The 17,526-nt window shown below is 46.3% G+C and overlaps 1 protein-coding gene across 1 annotated transcript; it reads right to left on the reverse strand.

Moving 5' to 3' along the window:
- Nucleotides 1-2,821: 2,821 nt before the first annotated feature.
- On the reverse strand, nt 2,822-11,182 carry TOMM22 (translocase of outer mitochondrial membrane 22). The gene is made up of 4 exons (XM_044301462.1): nt 11,052-11,182; nt 7,265-7,383; nt 4,882-4,999; nt 2,822-3,586 (listed from the first exon to the last, which is right to left on the reverse strand). Exons 1-4 carry the CDS (start codon nt 11,136-11,138, stop codon nt 3,524-3,526), a joined length of 387 nt encoding a protein of 128 aa, XP_044157397.1. The 5' UTR covers nt 11,139-11,182; the 3' UTR covers nt 2,822-3,523.
- Between the last annotated feature and the right edge of the window lie 6,344 nt (nt 11,183-17,526).

The raw sequence follows: 17,526 nt of genomic DNA on the forward strand, positions 1-17,526 counted from the left end.
ACCTGGCCAAGTTGCTGATGGTGCAGTTACTGCCGTATCACTTAGTGCCATCCACAGAGCCCCTATAACAGTGGCATCCACAGCCAGGGGTGAAGCTAAATGCTCATGGGCCCTGGTGCAAGAGTTCAGCAAACGCCCTCTCCTCATACCTGGAACAATGTCATATTCTCTCCCTTGTTGAATCAACTACTTCAAGATCTAAATTTTACAGACTTTCACCTCTGTAGGATGGATTATTAAAAAAAAAAAAAAAAAAAATAAATAAAAGGAAATGATAAATCAGGCCTCCTTCCAAGCCAAATGTGGTGTTTTCTAGGAGTGCTTCTTGAGTCTAGCTGTACACTAGGGCCATATATGGGGTATTTCGAAAGATTACAGGACCAGGGTAATACATTTCATTTCTTTAACACCTGATATTTTACAGAAGAAAATTTTTTATCTGCAAACATGGTGAACTTTTTAAATGTCACCTCCATTTTGTATTAAAGGGGTTGTGCAGTGGGTATATATTGATAACCTATGCTCAGGATAGGTCTTCAATATCAAATTAGCAGGAGTCTGAGTCCTGTTATCCCATTGATCAGAGATTTGAAGGCGCTAAAGCACACCCACCTGAGTCTGTGACATCACCGAATACACTGCCGGGCAGAAGCTTCCACCTGGCACTGTGTGATTGTAAACAAAAGAGCCCTTGCCCTGCGCGATCTAGCGCAGGGCAAAGGAGAGCATCGGAGCATGAACTGCTTCGATGCTCAAGTCAGGGAGGCTGCCGGGGTGAAATTATGGGTAGTTCCGGGTTCAGCTCTGAACCCAGACAACCCCTTTAATCATATCGCCTTAGACGTCTCTTCTCAAGAATAAATAAATTAAATTATTTTAATCTTTCTTCATAACTAAGACCCTCCATGCCCCTTATCAGTTTAGTCGCTCTACTCTACTTTTTTCAGTTGCAGTGTGTGCTTTCTATGGACTGGTGCCCAGAACTGGACTGTGTATTCCAGATAAGGCCGCACCAGCGCTTTGTAAAGTGGTAATATTACATCCCTGCCGCGTGAGTCCATGCCTCATTTAGTGCATGACAATATCCGGGTGGCCTTAGAAGCAGCCGATTGACATTTTTTGCTGTTATTCAATCTATAATCTAAAACAGGGCTTGACATTTTTCCTTGGAATCTAGGAGCCAGCTAAAAAGTTTTTTCACCTTATAAAGCCTTATTTTCAGCGACAAAAAGAACCCCTCTTAAATTAACATATAAAGAAGTCTAGAACCAAACAACATGGGCATTAACAACAGATACAGTGGCAGTGTACAGAGTCGCACACACGTCCACACTGTCAGTCGCCCTGGGACACATGATGCGGACCCACTGCGTCCTACCTATCTCCTCCGCTCCCCCGATGCCAACCTGTCCACCCCGCTCTCCGCCCGCGGGTCACACCGCTCCTTCCCTGCCAGACTGTCCAAGAAGTCTACGTAGAGGCGGCAGAGTGCCGGTGTTCCGTTAGATTTCCCTGGCCACACTGGACAAGACGTGAGGAAGTGTGCCGTGCCGCGCAGGCGCACAACGACGGGTTAGGGAAATTTCACAGCAGAGTTAGCTGGACACCGGCCGACACTGCGCATGCGCTGGGAGCCTCACCAGCAGTTAGGGTAGGGAAAAATTACGGGCCAGTGTGCAGGGGCGGTGATCGGATGGATGTTCTCAGCTGGACACCGGCCGACACTGCGCATGTGCTGGGAGCCTCACCAGCAGTTAGGGTAGGGAAAAAGCACTGGCCCGTAATTTTTCCCTTCCCTAGCCGCTGGTGAGGCTCCCAGCACATGTGCAGTGTCGGCCGGTGTCCAGCTAACTCTGCTGTGAAATTTCCCTACCCTGTCGTTGTGCGCCTGCGCGGCACACCTCCTCACGTCATGTCCGATGCTGCCGAAAGCGACAAGGGTAGGGAAACTGGGAGTGCCCTGGATTACTGGGGGGCAGGCATGTGAGGACAAATACCCAGGCGCCAGGACAAAATTCCTGATCACCATGGCGACCTGGGATTTGTCGAGCCCTGATCTACAAGGACACCAAAATCCTTCTCTCTTATGAAATTAACGTAAATTGTAACAATAGAACCCCTTTAATAGTTTTAGGCTACAACTCCAATATATAAATCACTGCAAAAGGTGCACCACAATGATATGCAACTGACAATACTGGCTAATCCCTCAGGCTGATGTTAAAACCTGAGACTTTAGCCAATGTATTCCAGTCAGGAACACAACGGAGCCCCTTTGCACCACTGTCAAGGTATCTCGTGTGGCATGGGTCCAACCACTAGACTACCTATGGTGTGTGTGAACACGGTCTGAGAGGTGCCAAGATACAACTTACAGCCAAGCTCTCACATACCTCCATAGTGAGATCACTCATGCAGTGGGAGAGACAAGGCTGTAAGCCCCACCTATAACAGGCCATGTGCCACAGAATGCTACCAGCATTGCGCAATGGCACATTCCATACATAGAACGAGAAATCACAAAAATAAAGTGGCCTTATAAACGGGGGAGCATTTCCTCCGCATGTGATCTGTTGCTAGCAGCAATGCCCAGCAAAAAAATGCATACAATGGAGGAGGTCGGCAGCAGACCACATGCACGACAAGGGCATCCTACACAAGATGCATTTTTTGCTGGGGATTGCCGCTAGCAACGGATCACATGCGGAGGAATTGCTCCCCCGGTTATAAACACGCTACAGTGCTTGGGGTTTTTGAGCATTTCCTCCCTTTTAGGCCACTTTCTTTCAGTGATTTTACAACTCCAATAAAAACAAAGATATACTTATCCTTTTTAGATTTAATATAGTCAAAAATAAAACTGAAAACACAAAAGCATGAAATTATAACAAAATGGTCTCTCCAGGTAAAACTCCTGCAGACTGAAGATGTTACTGCAGTTATACACTAGTGGCTTTAACCTCCTCTCTTTGTGGGCCTGTTGTGATGGGATAAGCACTTGGACAGAACAAACCACGGGAGATTTAGTTGTCAGCAGGCACAGAATACATGTCATTGTACAGTCGTATGTCGGGGACAACACTGCCTGTTGCCAAATTGTTTTTCACATTTATGTTCCATTCTAATACAGATGATTTGAGGGAAAAACAATAAAATATTTACGCCTTGAAGAAGTGAAAGGCACCTTCATAAAATCTATATACAGCATATGACCTTTCATGACATAAATGTTGCATAAAGGAATGACTACATTGGAGTGCAACAGTTACAAAAAAATCCCCAAGTATGGCATGTCATGCTACGAAAAGTTCCCCCAACATTTCTCAATTACAGGCATGACCAAGAACTGTAGATCTTCATTTTCTCAGATGATGGCGCTCTAGGCTGGTGAACAGAGGCCATGCAGAGCACCAAAAGAGGCGGATGGCTGAGGAGAAATCAGTCTTCTTTTACTTTCTTTTTCTCAGTTATCAAAAGGAAAGGGAAAAAAATAATAATCTCAAAATGACTAAAGTTGTGGAAATTATACTTTCCCAGGGAGCGGTGGGAGAGAACCAGACATCCCTGCGGACGGTCCTAGAAGAATCTAAGTGAAAAGAATAAAAAAACACATTAGAAAACAGTGAAAATAAAACATAAATGTTCAAATGTAATGGCAAACTTTCCACATTGTCTGGTTATATTCTTTAGCATCTTAAAAGGCCCCTGCCCAGCAACTTCAGTCTCAGGACAAAGAACAAAATAATTTTTGAAGAACAAAGGACAAAATGATAAAAATGCACGCAGAGAAAATCCTGTGCCCCAAGGAATCAAACCATATTTACACTTAACAGTATTGCTGCAGCTTTGCAACACGCACTCTACTCTGTAAATCAGCAGAAATTTACACAATGAAATGTGTGGATGAGATTATGAAAACACCATCCACGCATAGTGTAAAGAAATATGTGCGGAAACAAGGGCATGTTGCAGAATCAAGCCAGGCAAGGAGAAGCCAGAGGGGAGCTGGGAGCACTATCTGGCGCCCAGCTTGTTGTAAAGCATGGACCAAGTTTTATCATGAGAGGAATCAAAAGTCAGGAGTCTGAGTTGCTGTAATTTGCATCAAGTCTATCATATGTTGCACAATGTTTTACACTTCTGTCTGGTAATGTTACCCCGCTTTCTCCGCTGGTGCAAGAATGGGAGGTTTTGGCAAATTCCCCCTCCCTTTGCCACACCTGTAAAGAGAAGGCTCCTTCTCTGCCAGTTATTGACTGCAGGCGGTGTCGGAGGAGTCCAGCAGAGCATTGCAGGCCCAGGAGGGGTAGAGGGAAGCCAGTGTCAGGAAGCAGATAAGTAACCTTCCCTTTACAGGTCTCCCCAAAGGCCAAGTTGCACCCCACCTCCCCAGCCCCCCCCCCCCCCCCCCCAACGCCTTTAAAACAGCTCAGCAGGTTAAACCGCTCCCACCTTTCTTCCCATGTTTTTAAAACTGGAGCGACTTGAGAAAAATGTATAACATCAAAATATTTACGCAAATAACTCAGAAATGTTGCAAAGCCATATTGCAACTTTTTTTGATGACAGGGTTTGATAAATTCCCCCACAGTTCTTTCTCATGTGTAAGTCTGCCAGTATTCCATGTGAAGAACAATAGTAATAGTCCGGCACAAAAAATTTGAGTTTGGCCTTTTGATGCAGTAGCTTATTATAACCCTAAGGCCTCATGCACACAACCTTATGTGTTTTTGTGGTCCACAAATCGCAGATCCGCAAGACATCGATATCAGCCATACGCATCCTGCATTTTCCTTTCCACCGGACCCACAGCATGTTACAAATGATTACAGAAGTGTTGTAATGGAAGATACGATTGCAGCTTGCCATTTTATATCTTACCTGTCTCTGTTGTAGCTGTTGCTGCTGCTCCATCTGCAGCTTCTCTATCTCAAACACCACTGGTAATACTAGAATCATGAATGAGGTGGTTCCTATCCATAGCGCAGAGCGTGAAAAGCTGTGGAGAGAACGCAGGAATTACTAGGCAAACAAGCCCACCAAACGCATTGTCATCTCCATGTTCTTCAACCCAAGGCCAGGTTCACACACGAGGGCTTGTTTGCCTATTTTGGATATGTGACCAGGCCCAATAAGCAGTTTACCTAACTCAAACTCACAGCATTACAGATCCCTATGATGCTGCTGTTTGGGCCCGTAAACCCACGGTTGGGCCAGGTTCCCAAGTCCAAAATACAGATGTACAGTTGCAAGAAAAAGTATGTGAACCCCTTGGAATGATATGGATTTCTGCACAAATTGGTCATAAAATGTGATCTGATCATGATTCATCTAAGTCACAACAATAGACAATCACAGTCTGCTTAAACTAATAACACACAAAGAATTAAATGTTACCATGTTTTTATTGAACACCCCATGTAAACATTCACAGTGCAGGTGGAAAAAGTATGTGAACCCTTGGAATTAATAACTGGTTGAACCTCCTTTGGCAGCAATAACTTCAACCAAACGTTTCCTGTAGTTACAGATCAGACGTGCACAACGGTCAGGAGTAATTCTTGACCATTCCTCTTTACAGAACTGTTTCAGTTCAGCAATATTCTTGGAATGTCTGGTGTGAATCGCTTTCTTGAGGTCATGCCACAGTATCTCAATCGGGTTGAGGTCAGGACTCTTACTGGGCCACTCCAGAAGGAGTATTTTCTTCTGTTTAAGCCAGGCATGTCCAAACTGCGGCCCTCCAGCTGTTTCAAAACTACAACTCCCAGCATGCTCTAATAGCTGTAAGCTATCCAGGCATGCTGGGAGTTGTAGTTTTGGGACAGCTGGAGGGCCACAGCTTGGACATGTCTGGTTTAAGCCATTCTGTTGTTGATTTACTTCTAAGCTTTGGGTCGTTGTCCTGTTGCAACACCGATCTTCTGTTGAGCTTCAGCTGGTGGACAGAAGGCCTTAAATTCTCCTGCAAAATGTATTGATAAACTTGGGAATTCATTTTTCCTTCGATGATAGCAATCCGTCCAGGCCCTGATGCAGCAAAGCAGCCCCAAACCATGATGCCCCCACCACCATACTTCACAGTTGGGATGAGGTTTTGATGTTGGTGTGCTGTGCCTCTTTTTCTCCACACATAGTGTTGTGTGTTTCTTCCAAACAACTCAACTTTGGTTTCATCTGTCCACAGAATATTTTGCCAGTACTGCTGTGGAACATCCAGGTGCTCTTGTGCAAACTGTAAACGTGCAATTTTTTTTTGGACAGCAGTGGCTTCCTCTGTGGTATCATCCCATGAAATCCATTCTTGTATAGTGTGTTACGTATCGTAGATTCTCTAACAGGGATGTTGGCATATGCTAGAGACTTTTGTAAGTCTTTAGCTGACTCTCTAGGATTCTTCTTCACCTCATTGAGCAGTCTGTGCTGTGCTCTTGCAGTCATCTTTACAGGACGGCCACTCCTAGGGAGAGTAGCAGCAGAGCTGAACTTTCTCCATTTATAGACAATTTGTCTTACCGTGGACTCATGAACTGCAAGACTTTTGGAGATACTTTTATAACCCTTTCCAGCTTTATTCAAGTCAACAATTCTTAATAGTAGGTCTTCTGGGAGCTCTTTTGTGCGAGGCATCATTCACATCAGGCAATGCTTCTTGTGAAAAGCAAACCCAGAACTGGTGTGTGTTTTTTTATAGGGCAGAGCAGCTGTAACCAACACCTCCAATCTCATCTCATTGATTGGACTCCAGTTGACTGACACCTCACTCCAATTAGCTCTTGGAGATGTAATTAGTCTAGGGGTTCACATACTTTTTCCACCTGCACTGTAAATGTTTACATGGTGTGTTCAATAAAAACATGGTAACATTTAATTCTTTGTGTGTTATTAGTTTAAGCAGGCTGTGATTGTCTATTGTTGTGACTTAGATGAAGATCAGATCACATTTTATGACCAATTTGTGCAGAAATCCATATCATTCCAAAGGGTTCACATACTTTTTCTTGCAACTGTAAAATACATTTGTATTACACTTGTGTGAACCTGGGCTTAGACAGAACGTGTAAGCTAAAAGCTGTGTGCATCTTATGAACGGAGGGTTAAGTGCACTAGGCTGTTTATGCATTTCCCATTCACATCAGAGAGTGCCTACACCGGTATCTAGCTGAAAGAAAGGTTGTACACTTAAATATCTGCGTAAAGATCAGCTGACAAGAGAAAAAGACCATCTACCTTAGAAAAAACTGAATCCAGGCAAGTCACCTACCTATAACATTTTTTGGCAGCGCCAACGGAGAAGTCAAGTGTCACTCCAGCAGCACTCCGTAGACTGTCTGGAAACATCTCTGTCAGACCCCATAACCTTTCCGATAACGTCTCATCCAGCTGGATAAAGGAACACACATGAATGAAAAATGTTTTTCTAACAACCACACCTACTAGGAAATGTATTAAAGGATTTTTCTATTGATGGCCTATTATCAGGACAGGTCATCAATGGAGATTGGTGGGGGTCCAACTTCTGGCATCCCTGCTGATCAGCTATAAGAGGTTGCAGCAGTCCATGAGTGCTTTGGCCTCTTCCTAGGCCAGTGATGTAATGTTCATCAGCCACATGGCCCTAGATGTAGCTCAGTCCCATTCAAGTGAATGGGGCCAAGCTGTAATACCAGGAATGGTCATTATCCAGTTGCTGGTGCTGTGCTTGGTAAGCTGTGAGGAGGCCAAGGGGACTGGTGAGTTCTACGGCCTCATCATACAGCCAACTGGTGGGAGTACTGAATGTCAGACCCCCGTCGATCTCACACTGATGACCTATCCTGAGGATAGGCCAAGAATTTGAAAATCCTTTTAAACAATTATACACAGTGGGCCTCATTTATCAAAAAAAGTAGAGATAATGATAATACTCTCTGAATGGTTGTTGAACGTCACAGTGATTGCTTCTCCTATATTCTGTGTGTGTACACACCATACACTAACACTACACTGTACATTGTACTTTTTATGTCACTGTTGGGAGCCTGGTAAAAGAATCCAAACTCTTAAACTTACCTTTCTGCGCTCCAGATCCAGTGCTGCCACTGCTGCAGCCAGTGACATCTTGTATACTCCTGCAGCCTGTCACCGGCCTCTATCGTGTATGGCACAAGACCAGAGATTGGCTGCAGTAGTAGGCCTCATGCACACAAACTTATTTTGTTTCCGTGTCCATTCCATTTATTTATTTTTTGCGGATAGGATGCGGACTCATTCATTTCAATGGGTCCACAAAAAAATGTGGACAGCACACTCTGTGCTGTCTGCATCAGTATGTCCGTTCTGTAGCCCCGCAAAAACAATATAACGGACCGCAAAACACATACGGTCGTGTGCTTGTAGCCGTATACTGAGCATCACCACTGCAGCCACAACAATATGTCACTGGCCACAGACTTGGAAGGAGAATGGAGCAGCGCCACTGGATTGTAGTTGGTAAAGGAAGTCAAGTTTAAGTGTTGAGGTCACAGATTTAAAAAACACACACACACACACACACACACATCTCAAATTGGCCATTTTGATTGTGGGTTTGACTCCCAAAAACATTTGAAAAATAACTGATGAAAAAGCCATGCACACTCCAAACTGGTATCATTAAGGCCCCTTTCAGACGGGCGTTGCGGGAAAATGTGCGGGTGCGTTGCGGGAACACCCGTGATTTTTCAGCGCGAGTGCAAAACATTGTAATGCGTTTTGCACTCGCGTGAGAAAAATCACGCGTGTTTGGTACCCAAACCCGAACTTCTTCACAGAAGAATTTTACTATGCATTCTGTATTCAGAATGCTATTATTTACCCTTATAACTATGTTATAAGGGAAAATAATAATGATCGGGTCTCCATCCCGATCGTCTCCTAGCAACCGTGTGTGAAAATCGCACCGCATCCGCACTTGCTTGTGGATGCTTGCAATTTTCACGCAACCCCATTCACTTCAATGGGGCTTGCGTTGCGTGGATTATTGCACCGCAACGCACTAAGAGAAGCATGCTGCGATTTTCACGCAACGCATAAGTGATGCGTGAAAATCACCGCTCATGTGAACAGCCCCATAGAAAAGAATGGGTCGGTATTCCATGTGGGTGCAATGAGTTCAACTCACGCAGCGCATCCGCGCTGAATACGCGCTCGTGTGAAAGGGGCCTTAAAAACTATAGATCGCCCACACAAAAAAAAAAATATAAAAAAATGGGCCCTTACACAATTCAAGTTACTATAGTCAGTGCGTCTTATGGGGCAAATAATGACTGTTTCCATTACAATTGGACCGGGAAGCAGTGAATGCAGCGCCCCATGGGCTCTGTGCTCACAGCTTCCTTGGCCGCTAGCTACGCTGGGACTGTGCACAGCGTGACGACCGCGGCACTTTGTAACATTGGGTCTCAGCACAGCACGGAAGGAAAACCAGGAGGAGCGCTGTGCCTCAGAAGCGGCGGTGACATCCAGAACAAGAGAGATCAGTTGATTTATTTATTTTCTCTGATCATGGGAGTCTGAACGGTGTTCTGATTGGGGGTCATTCACACTGGGTCTGTCTGATTGGGGGACTTATTAACATTGGGGGTCTGAGCTGAGGTCTGATGAAAAATATGTTTTTCTTATTTTCCTCTAAAACCAAAGTGTGTCTCATAGGGCGAAAAATACGGTATATAACTGTGGTGTGCTGTAATTGTGCTGTTACCGCACTGAGGAAATGTGTTTTTTTCCCCTCAATTCCACCCCATTTGGAATCGTTTTCCAGCTTCCTACTATTTTGTATACAATATTAAATGAGGAAATCAGAAAGTACAACTTGTTCTAAAAAAACAGGCTCTCATATGGCTGTGTGAACAGAAGAATACTAAATGTATGACTCTGGGCATGCTGGGAGGAGTGCTGCAAAGATTAATCCATGTAATCGACACCAAAAAATCCTTGATGCAGTTTTTCTACATCAAGGATTCGTTTTGATCACGTGACCACGAAGCGTGAGTGAAGTGAAGCCTATCACTCACCGCTCCGTGGTCTCCTGTCGGCACTGCGCTGCACTGACATGGGCCTGGGGTGCACACCGTCAGTATGCACTGCCTGACGCTGTATGACGTCAGGTCCCAGTGCATGTTGGGAAGAAGACACTGCGGTCCTTCTCCTGCGGACTCCATACCGGACAGCCGCGCACCCTTCCAGGAAAGCAGGAAAGGTAAGTATTACGGGGGGGGGGGGGGGGGGGGGGGGGCATAGAGGGCTGATGGCAAAGAGGACTGGCATTGGGGGGGGGGGGGGGGCTGATAGCAGAGAGGACTGATGGCACTGAGGACTGATGAGTTTTTATAAAGGAAAATGTTATTTTAATTAGTTTTTTCTTATTAGAGTACACAATTAATCGTTGGATTAATTGATAGAATACTTGATTACTAAAATAATCGATAGCTGTTGCCCTAACTGGGAGAAAAAAATGAAAACGCAAAACTGGAAAATTGTCCGCTTGTGAAGGGGTTAAGAGAAGATCCTCCATACACCAATACCAGTTATTCATAAAGTAGAGCCCTGGTTAGGATTTGCTTGCATCTCTTTTACATATACGGTGCCACTCTTGGGACGATGCAGTGTCCTTCAGGTTGGTAAATTGACGTCTTTAGGAAGCCAGGTGCATTATGGGCAGATGAGGGGCAATGGTTCCAGTGCTGCGCTCCCTGATCTGCTGAATGCTACCTAGTTCCCTATCACAGCCTGGAGAAGGATGCTGCATATATATGGCCATATATGTGCTCCAAGAGGGCGGGTCTCTATAGTAATCAGTGCCAGGAGGGCACACACATGACAGGTGACACTTTGGAGCAATGAGGGGGATGGAGCAGATTAATCAGAGAATCATTATGGAGCCATCGATGTGATCAGTGATCATTCCAGGGCCCCGGTGACACCTGGGCATGGAGACAACCAGCTGTCACGTGACGAGGGCGACCAGGTGCCCAGTGACTGGCACGTTATTATGGCTGGGCACCCTGGACAGTGGACGCCATATCAATCACCTCCTCGTCATCGTCGTCCTCCTCTTCGTCCGGGTTCCTGGCTCCGCTGAGAGAGGTTTCCAGGGGCAGCTCAGATGGAGACGACATGTCTTCTCAACGTGCGGGAACACTCAGGGGTCACACCGCCGGAAGTCCGTAACCGGAAACTACCGGCAAAAAACATAGAGCGGAGCGGTGTGAGCGCTAAAATAGCGAGTGCCACCTAGTGGTGTGTTTCAGAAGTGCGGTTCAGAGGAATTCTATCAATACTGCAGCAAAATGGAACTGCCTCACCAAGTGACTAGATTCCTTCTTATTATAATGTATGTTAGCAACAATTAGGGAAGAGATAAGTGATTATGATTTTGGTATCCCACTACACAGGTTGTAGTCCGTTACCATGGAAACAAAATCATACATAGTAACTGTAGGCACAATATGTTGTTCATTTTTAATGTCATATGCTGTAATAGAAAACAATGTCCTCAGGTGGACGTTCCCTTTAAGGCTGGAGTGACCATAACATAGAGCAGGGTTTCTCAACTCCGGTCCTCGGGACCCACCTACCAGTCATGTTTTCAGGATTTCCTTAGTATTGAGCAGGTGATATAATTAGTGTCAATGCATCAGGACTTACCACAGGTATTCATTCTGTGGGATAGTCTCAAATCCAGACTGGTAGGTGGGTCCCGAGGACCGGAGTTGAGAAACCCTGACATAGAGCAAGGGTCAGCAACCTCCGGCACTCCAGGTGTTGTGATACCACATCTCCCATCATGCACACTTGCTTGGCTGTTTGCGGAACTCCCACAGAAGGAGCATGCTGGGAGTTGTACTTTCACAACAGCTGGAGTGCCTAAAGTTGCTGATCCCTGACATAGAGGCAGCCAATGAGGGTGTTATGGGTTCTCAGGATTTTGGAGAAAGGAGCACAGCCCTGGCTTGTCCCAATCCATTGGCTGTGCAGACAGGGCTCTGACCACTTTCATCAGCACATCACCCTGTTCTCAGGGAGGTGCTGCCAATAATCAATAGAACTGAATGACAGAGGAAAGACTGTAGTAGTGATCATTGTCTTACGTCCTAACCAGTGGCACAAATGGGGTATGCCCCTGTGGACTGGTTAGGACAGGTGGAACTTTTAATAAATTAAAACTAAATGAACATATGCCCCCCCCTTCCCCAATAAAAGAGGGGGCATCACCCCCAGGCTCTTGTGTTTTTTTTCTGTCCTCTGGACAGCTAGGATGGTTGGTCCCCTCTCCTCCGTTTCTTTGCTTATTATTTTTTTTGTATAATTGTCTTCCTTTTGCTTCTTTTAGCGGGGAGAGAGCTTTGCCGCCGTTCTGGTCGGGACGCTCGGTTGCGTCCTGACTGTGCTGAGGCCGGGGGTGGTCTCTTGCTCTAGGCACTCACCTCTGCAGGAGTGCCTCACTCGGCGCTTTCCCCATGCGGTAGCGGCATCCCGCGTGTGCAGCTGGGCGCCGCGATCTTGGGGAAGTGTCGTCACGTGATGTCACTTCCCCCTTCTGCCCGGCCGATAGTAGATGTCGGTCTGTGTATGGAGCCCCGCCCCTTCTGGGGCAGAGCTTGAGCTTTTGGCGCCAGTTAGGTCTATTTAAAGCTGGGGTTTCTCCCAGTTCGGTCTCCTGGAGCGCAGATTTATCTTGAATTTGTTGCAGTTGCAGTTTTGCTTGCAAGTTCTTGTTTCTTGCGGTTAGCAATTCAGGTTTTTTTATAATTGTTTTTTTTTCTCCAAATTTTGCGGTTGATTATTTTTTCTTGTATTGCAGCCATGTCTTCTACCGGGGACGGTGATCGGGAGCCCAGCAGAAAGAATACTGGCAAAAGACATCACCTACAATGCCATGATTGCCAGATTGTGCTGGAAGACAACTATGTGTTTTCCCGATTCAACAATTTAGACAGCACTCCAAATTTGGTTAATTGATTTTATTAGAGTGCTGTTTTATGAGAGTGCTGTCTATTATTGTTGAATATTTACACGTTCCAAGAGGTGGAGCCAGGAACATACCGAAACGTGCACCCGAACCAGTCAGTAAAAGATAGAGTGCCGTGATCATCACGAGATTCTAATGTGTTTTCCCGATGCCCGCCCTGTAGGGCCAAAGCACTCCCCCAGCAGGAACCGATGGTCCATGAGGTGGTAGACTGGGTGAAGGGCTACATGGAATCGAACATAAGCCAAATGAACTCTTCCATAGAAGAATTGAAACATGCTTTGGTGTCCAAATGCCGACGACATTCCTCTCCTCATCGGGCCATGGAGGTGTCGGGGGCTCAGGATTTAAGAGAGGGATCAGTCTCTTCCTCCTCTGAGGATGAAGATGGTTTTTCTTATTTTTTTCCTCCTGAGAAAGCCCAGCGGCTGTCTAGATCCATCCGGTCGGGGGACCAGGACATTGATCCGGGGGAAGCCTCATCTTCTGCCTCTAAGGGGCCCAGGGCCTTTAAAGCAGATAGTTCCCACTTGTCATTAATGAAGACAGAGTGGAAGAAACCGGAGAAGGGTCCTGTATTGACCAAGAGGTTCAAGTCGTTTTTTCCTTTGAAAGAGGATCAGGTGTCATCTTGGGGGCCTGTCTCGAAGGTGGACATGGCCATTTCTAAATTGTCAAAGAGGACCTTAATTCCATTGGACGACGGTTGGGAAGCGGACACTATGTCCAAGCACAACCTTTGCGCTATGGCTTACGAACCCGGCAAGATTTTTGGGGCAGAGCTGGACCAATTAATGGAAGGGCTGTCGGACAAGAAGGGCAAGTCCCTTCCTCAACAGTCCTTTCGTGGTCGGAGCAAAAGGTATGGTTCCAGGCCGGAACCTTAACCCAGAGCCCAGAGAGATTGGGGTTCCCAGAGAGGAGGAAGATCCTCTAGGGGATCTAGCCCCCCAAGAATTCCTCGACGCTCTGATTGAGGCTCTTGGTATCTAGCCGGTCTGACTGGATGTTCAGTGCTCCCTGCTCCCCACATTCCCGTAGGCGGTCGCCTACAACATTTTCTATATTTTTGGCAGGATTATATCCAGGACCAATAGGTCCTTCGCATCATTTCACAAGGCTACCACAAGATCGTCCAGACAAGGCTACTTCCCTGCAGCAAGCAAAGAGTTCTAGAGAACTATGTTCTAGAATATCTTCAGAAGGGGGCTTTAGAGGAGGTCCCTGTCCAAGAGAGGGGAGCAGGGATCTATTCCCCAGTTTTTCTGTTACCCAAGAGTACCGGAGGGTGGAGGATGATTATAGATTTGAGGTACTTCAATCGATTCATCAAACGAAAGAAGTTCCATATGGAAACTATCCAGTCAGTGACCAATCTTCTTTTGCTGGGGGATTTCTTGGCAACCTTGGACCTCAAGGATGCTTATCTCCATATTCCTATCCATCCTGGGTCCAGAAGATTCTTAAGGATCGCGGCACAGATGGGGGGGTCCTAAAACATTTCCAGTTTGTGGCCCTCCTGTTTGGGATTTCTTCAGCCCCACACACTTTTACCAAGGTGGTGGTGTCCGTGGTGGCCGCTCTAAGGCTTCAGGGTCTGAGCATAGTTCCTTACCTGGACGATTGGCTCCTCAGAGCCCCTTCCCAAGTGATCCTGTCCCAACACATTCAACGGGCTGTTGCCTTCCTTCATCAGCTAGGATGGATAATCAACTGGGACAAGTCCCAACTTCTGCCAGCCACCTCGGTAAGGTTCCTGGGGTTCGTGGTGGATTAAGTAAAGATTACTAATTATCTCACTCCTGAGAGAAGGCGATCCGTTCAGCAGACAGCCCATTCTCTCTCAATACCACGGGAAGTAACGATCTGTACATTGATGAAGATGTTGGGACTAATGTCTTCAACTGCAGAGGCGGTGCCTTGGGCATTATGGCATCTGTGTCCGCTTCAGTCGGAGGTACTAGTCAAGTGGAATCACAGTCCGGTGGGACTCAATGCCATGCACTCCCTGTCTTACCATGCCCGATCCTCCCTAAGATGGTGGTCTCAACTGGAGGACGGCAAGTCCCTGATCCAGCCCTCATTGATCATACTTACTTCAGATGCATCCCTAGTAGGTTGGGGAGCTCATCTTCTGGACAAGACAGTCCAAGGATCTTGGACACCAAAGGAGAAATCTCCTGTCATCGAATCTCCTGGAGATCAGAGAGATCATATTCGCTCTTTTTCATTTTGCTCCCTTCATTCGAGGAAAGGCAGTGAAGGTACATTCAGACAGCATGACCGCTGTACTGTACATCAACAAGCAGGGATGCACGGGTCACAAAGTCTCCTGAGAGAGATAGGGGTGATATTGGATTGGGCAGAACTGAACCTCACCCACCTATCAGCCGTTCACATTCGCAGAGTTCACAATGTGATCACGGATCGTCCAAGCCGAGGTCTTCCAACCAGAGAATGGTCACTTCATCCAGAGGTCTTCAAGGAGATAACGCTCAGGTGGGGCATGCCAGAGATCGATCTCATGGCAACGAGGTTCAACACCAAGGTGGAGAGGTATTGCTCCCTTTACAGGGAAGACAACCAGGTGGCAATAGATGCACTGTCAATGCCGTGGAGGTTCAGGCTGGCCTACATCTTCCCTCCAATTTCCTTGGTACCGAGGGTCTTGATGAAAATCAGGCAGGACTAAGCTTCAGTCATCGCCATCATTCCATACTGGCCAAAGAGAGCTTGGTTTACCCAACTTCCAGATGAGTCGGGGTCAATTTTGGAGGCTTCCCCCAAAGAGAGTACTGGTGTCGGGGGACACTCAGATCTCCTCAAATCTTCAAATGTTCAACCTGACGGCCTGGAGGTTGATCAGTCCCTTCCAAGGATAGAAGGGCTATCGGGGTCTGTCTTGAGAACCTTAGAGCACTCTAGATCGGAAGCTACTATCAAGTCCTACTCAAGAATTTTGAAAAAAAATTCATCTTGGTGTTCTATGCATCATCACACATCCACTGAGGCTTTCATACCGGTCATTCTTCAGTTTCGGCAAGATGGTCTGGACAAGGGGTTGTCACCTTCTACCCTCAAAGTGCAGGTTTCAGCGATTTCAGCCTGTCTCAACAGTAATTAGACCTGTCCCTGTTTGGGATTTAACGGTCGTGCTCAGGGGGTTATCATCTCCCCCCTTTGAGCCCCTAGAGAAGGTGGGATTCAGGTTCCTTACCTGGAAGATCACCTTTTTGTTGGCAATTACCTCTGCAAAGCAAGTTGGGGAGCTCCAGGCATTTTCCGCTTTTGAGCCATACACTAAGTTCCTGCAAGACCGGGTGCTACTTAGATTCTTGCCTACCTTTATTCCAAAGGTGCCTTCTTTTAAACAACATTAACCAGGTGATTTCCCTTCTGACTTTGGCTCCACTCCCCTCGACATTTCGAGATGTCTTAGGATTTACCTGGAACGCTCCAAGGTATTAGGAGAGATGAGAACCTCCTTATCCTCTTTTCCGGTAGCCACAAGGGGAGGAAAGCCTCTAAGCCCTCCATCAGTTAATGGATTAAAGAGGCAATTCAGGAGTCCTATATCTCTCAGGGTTCGGAGCCTCCTGAGTTTGTAAGGGCCCACTCTACATGGGCAGTGGCTACTTCTTTTGCAGAGAGAAGCTCGATTCCATTGGATGTGATCTGTAAGTCAGCTTCTTGGAGTTCTCACTCCACCTTTATCTCACACTATAGAGTGGATTGTAGAATACATAGCTATTCCTCATTTGGCTGGACAGTATTAGCTTCCACGAGGCTTGAGGACCCTCCTATGGGGGTTTCTTCTTGCTTAATCCCCATTTGTGCCACTGGTTAGGACGTAAGGGAATCGTTAATTTCTAACAATAATTTGTTTTCCCTTAGTCCTAACAGTGGCACACAAATATCCCCCCCTTAGTTATACTTTAAAGCTGTTGTTTTTTTCTCTTTTTTCTTCTTGCAACTACACAAGGGCCTGGGGGTGACACCCCCTCTTTTATTGGGGGAGGGAGGGCGTATGTTCATTTAGTTTTAATTTATTAAAAGTTCCACCTGTCCTAACCAGTCCACAGGGGCAGAATACCCAATTTGTGCCACTGTTAGGACTAAGGGAAAACAAATTAATCGCTAGAAATTAACGATTCCTCCCCATTCACTTTGTATCAGTTGGTGTAAAGAGCAGATCCATTGTAGGAATCACACTCCGTGTATGAGCGTGATCTTCCATTCTGGACTTGCAGGAGCACACGGCATTATTATGATTTATAATACTATGTGCCCCTGTGTGACCTCACTTCTATAGGATCTTATAGACAGCTTTAGGTCACTATTATCTTGTAGAAGTAAGGTCAGAGGCACATGGCATATAAATCAGTATAAGGCCTCTTTCACACGGCCGTAGTGCTCCCGTGGCTGTATAGCGGGCCACATACGGCTGTTCCGTAATACATGGGGCACCGGCCGTGTGCATTCCGCATGATAAAACCAGGTTTTGTCCCTATAGGGCTCTCAGCATACTTTAACAA

This window comes from Bufo gargarizans, chromosome 7 (genome assembly GCF_014858855.1).
Source record: "Bufo gargarizans isolate SCDJY-AF-19 chromosome 7, ASM1485885v1, whole genome shotgun sequence".
In the NCBI taxonomy this organism is placed as follows: Eukaryota; Metazoa; Chordata; class Amphibia; order Anura; family Bufonidae; genus Bufo; species Bufo gargarizans.

Coding starts and splice junctions, on each gene's coding strand:
- TOMM22 (XM_044301462.1), bottom strand. CDS start 11,138: ATGTCGTCTCCATCTGAGCTGCCCCTGGAAACCTCTCTCAGCGGAGCC. Junction 7,384..11,051: donor AGGACGACGATGACGAGGAG/GTGATTGATATG, acceptor TCCTTTATCCAG/CTGGATGAGACGTTATCGGA. Junction 3,587..4,881: donor AACAGCTACAACAGAGACAG/GTAAGATATAAA, acceptor CTTTTCACTTAG/ATTCTTCTAGGACCGTCCGC.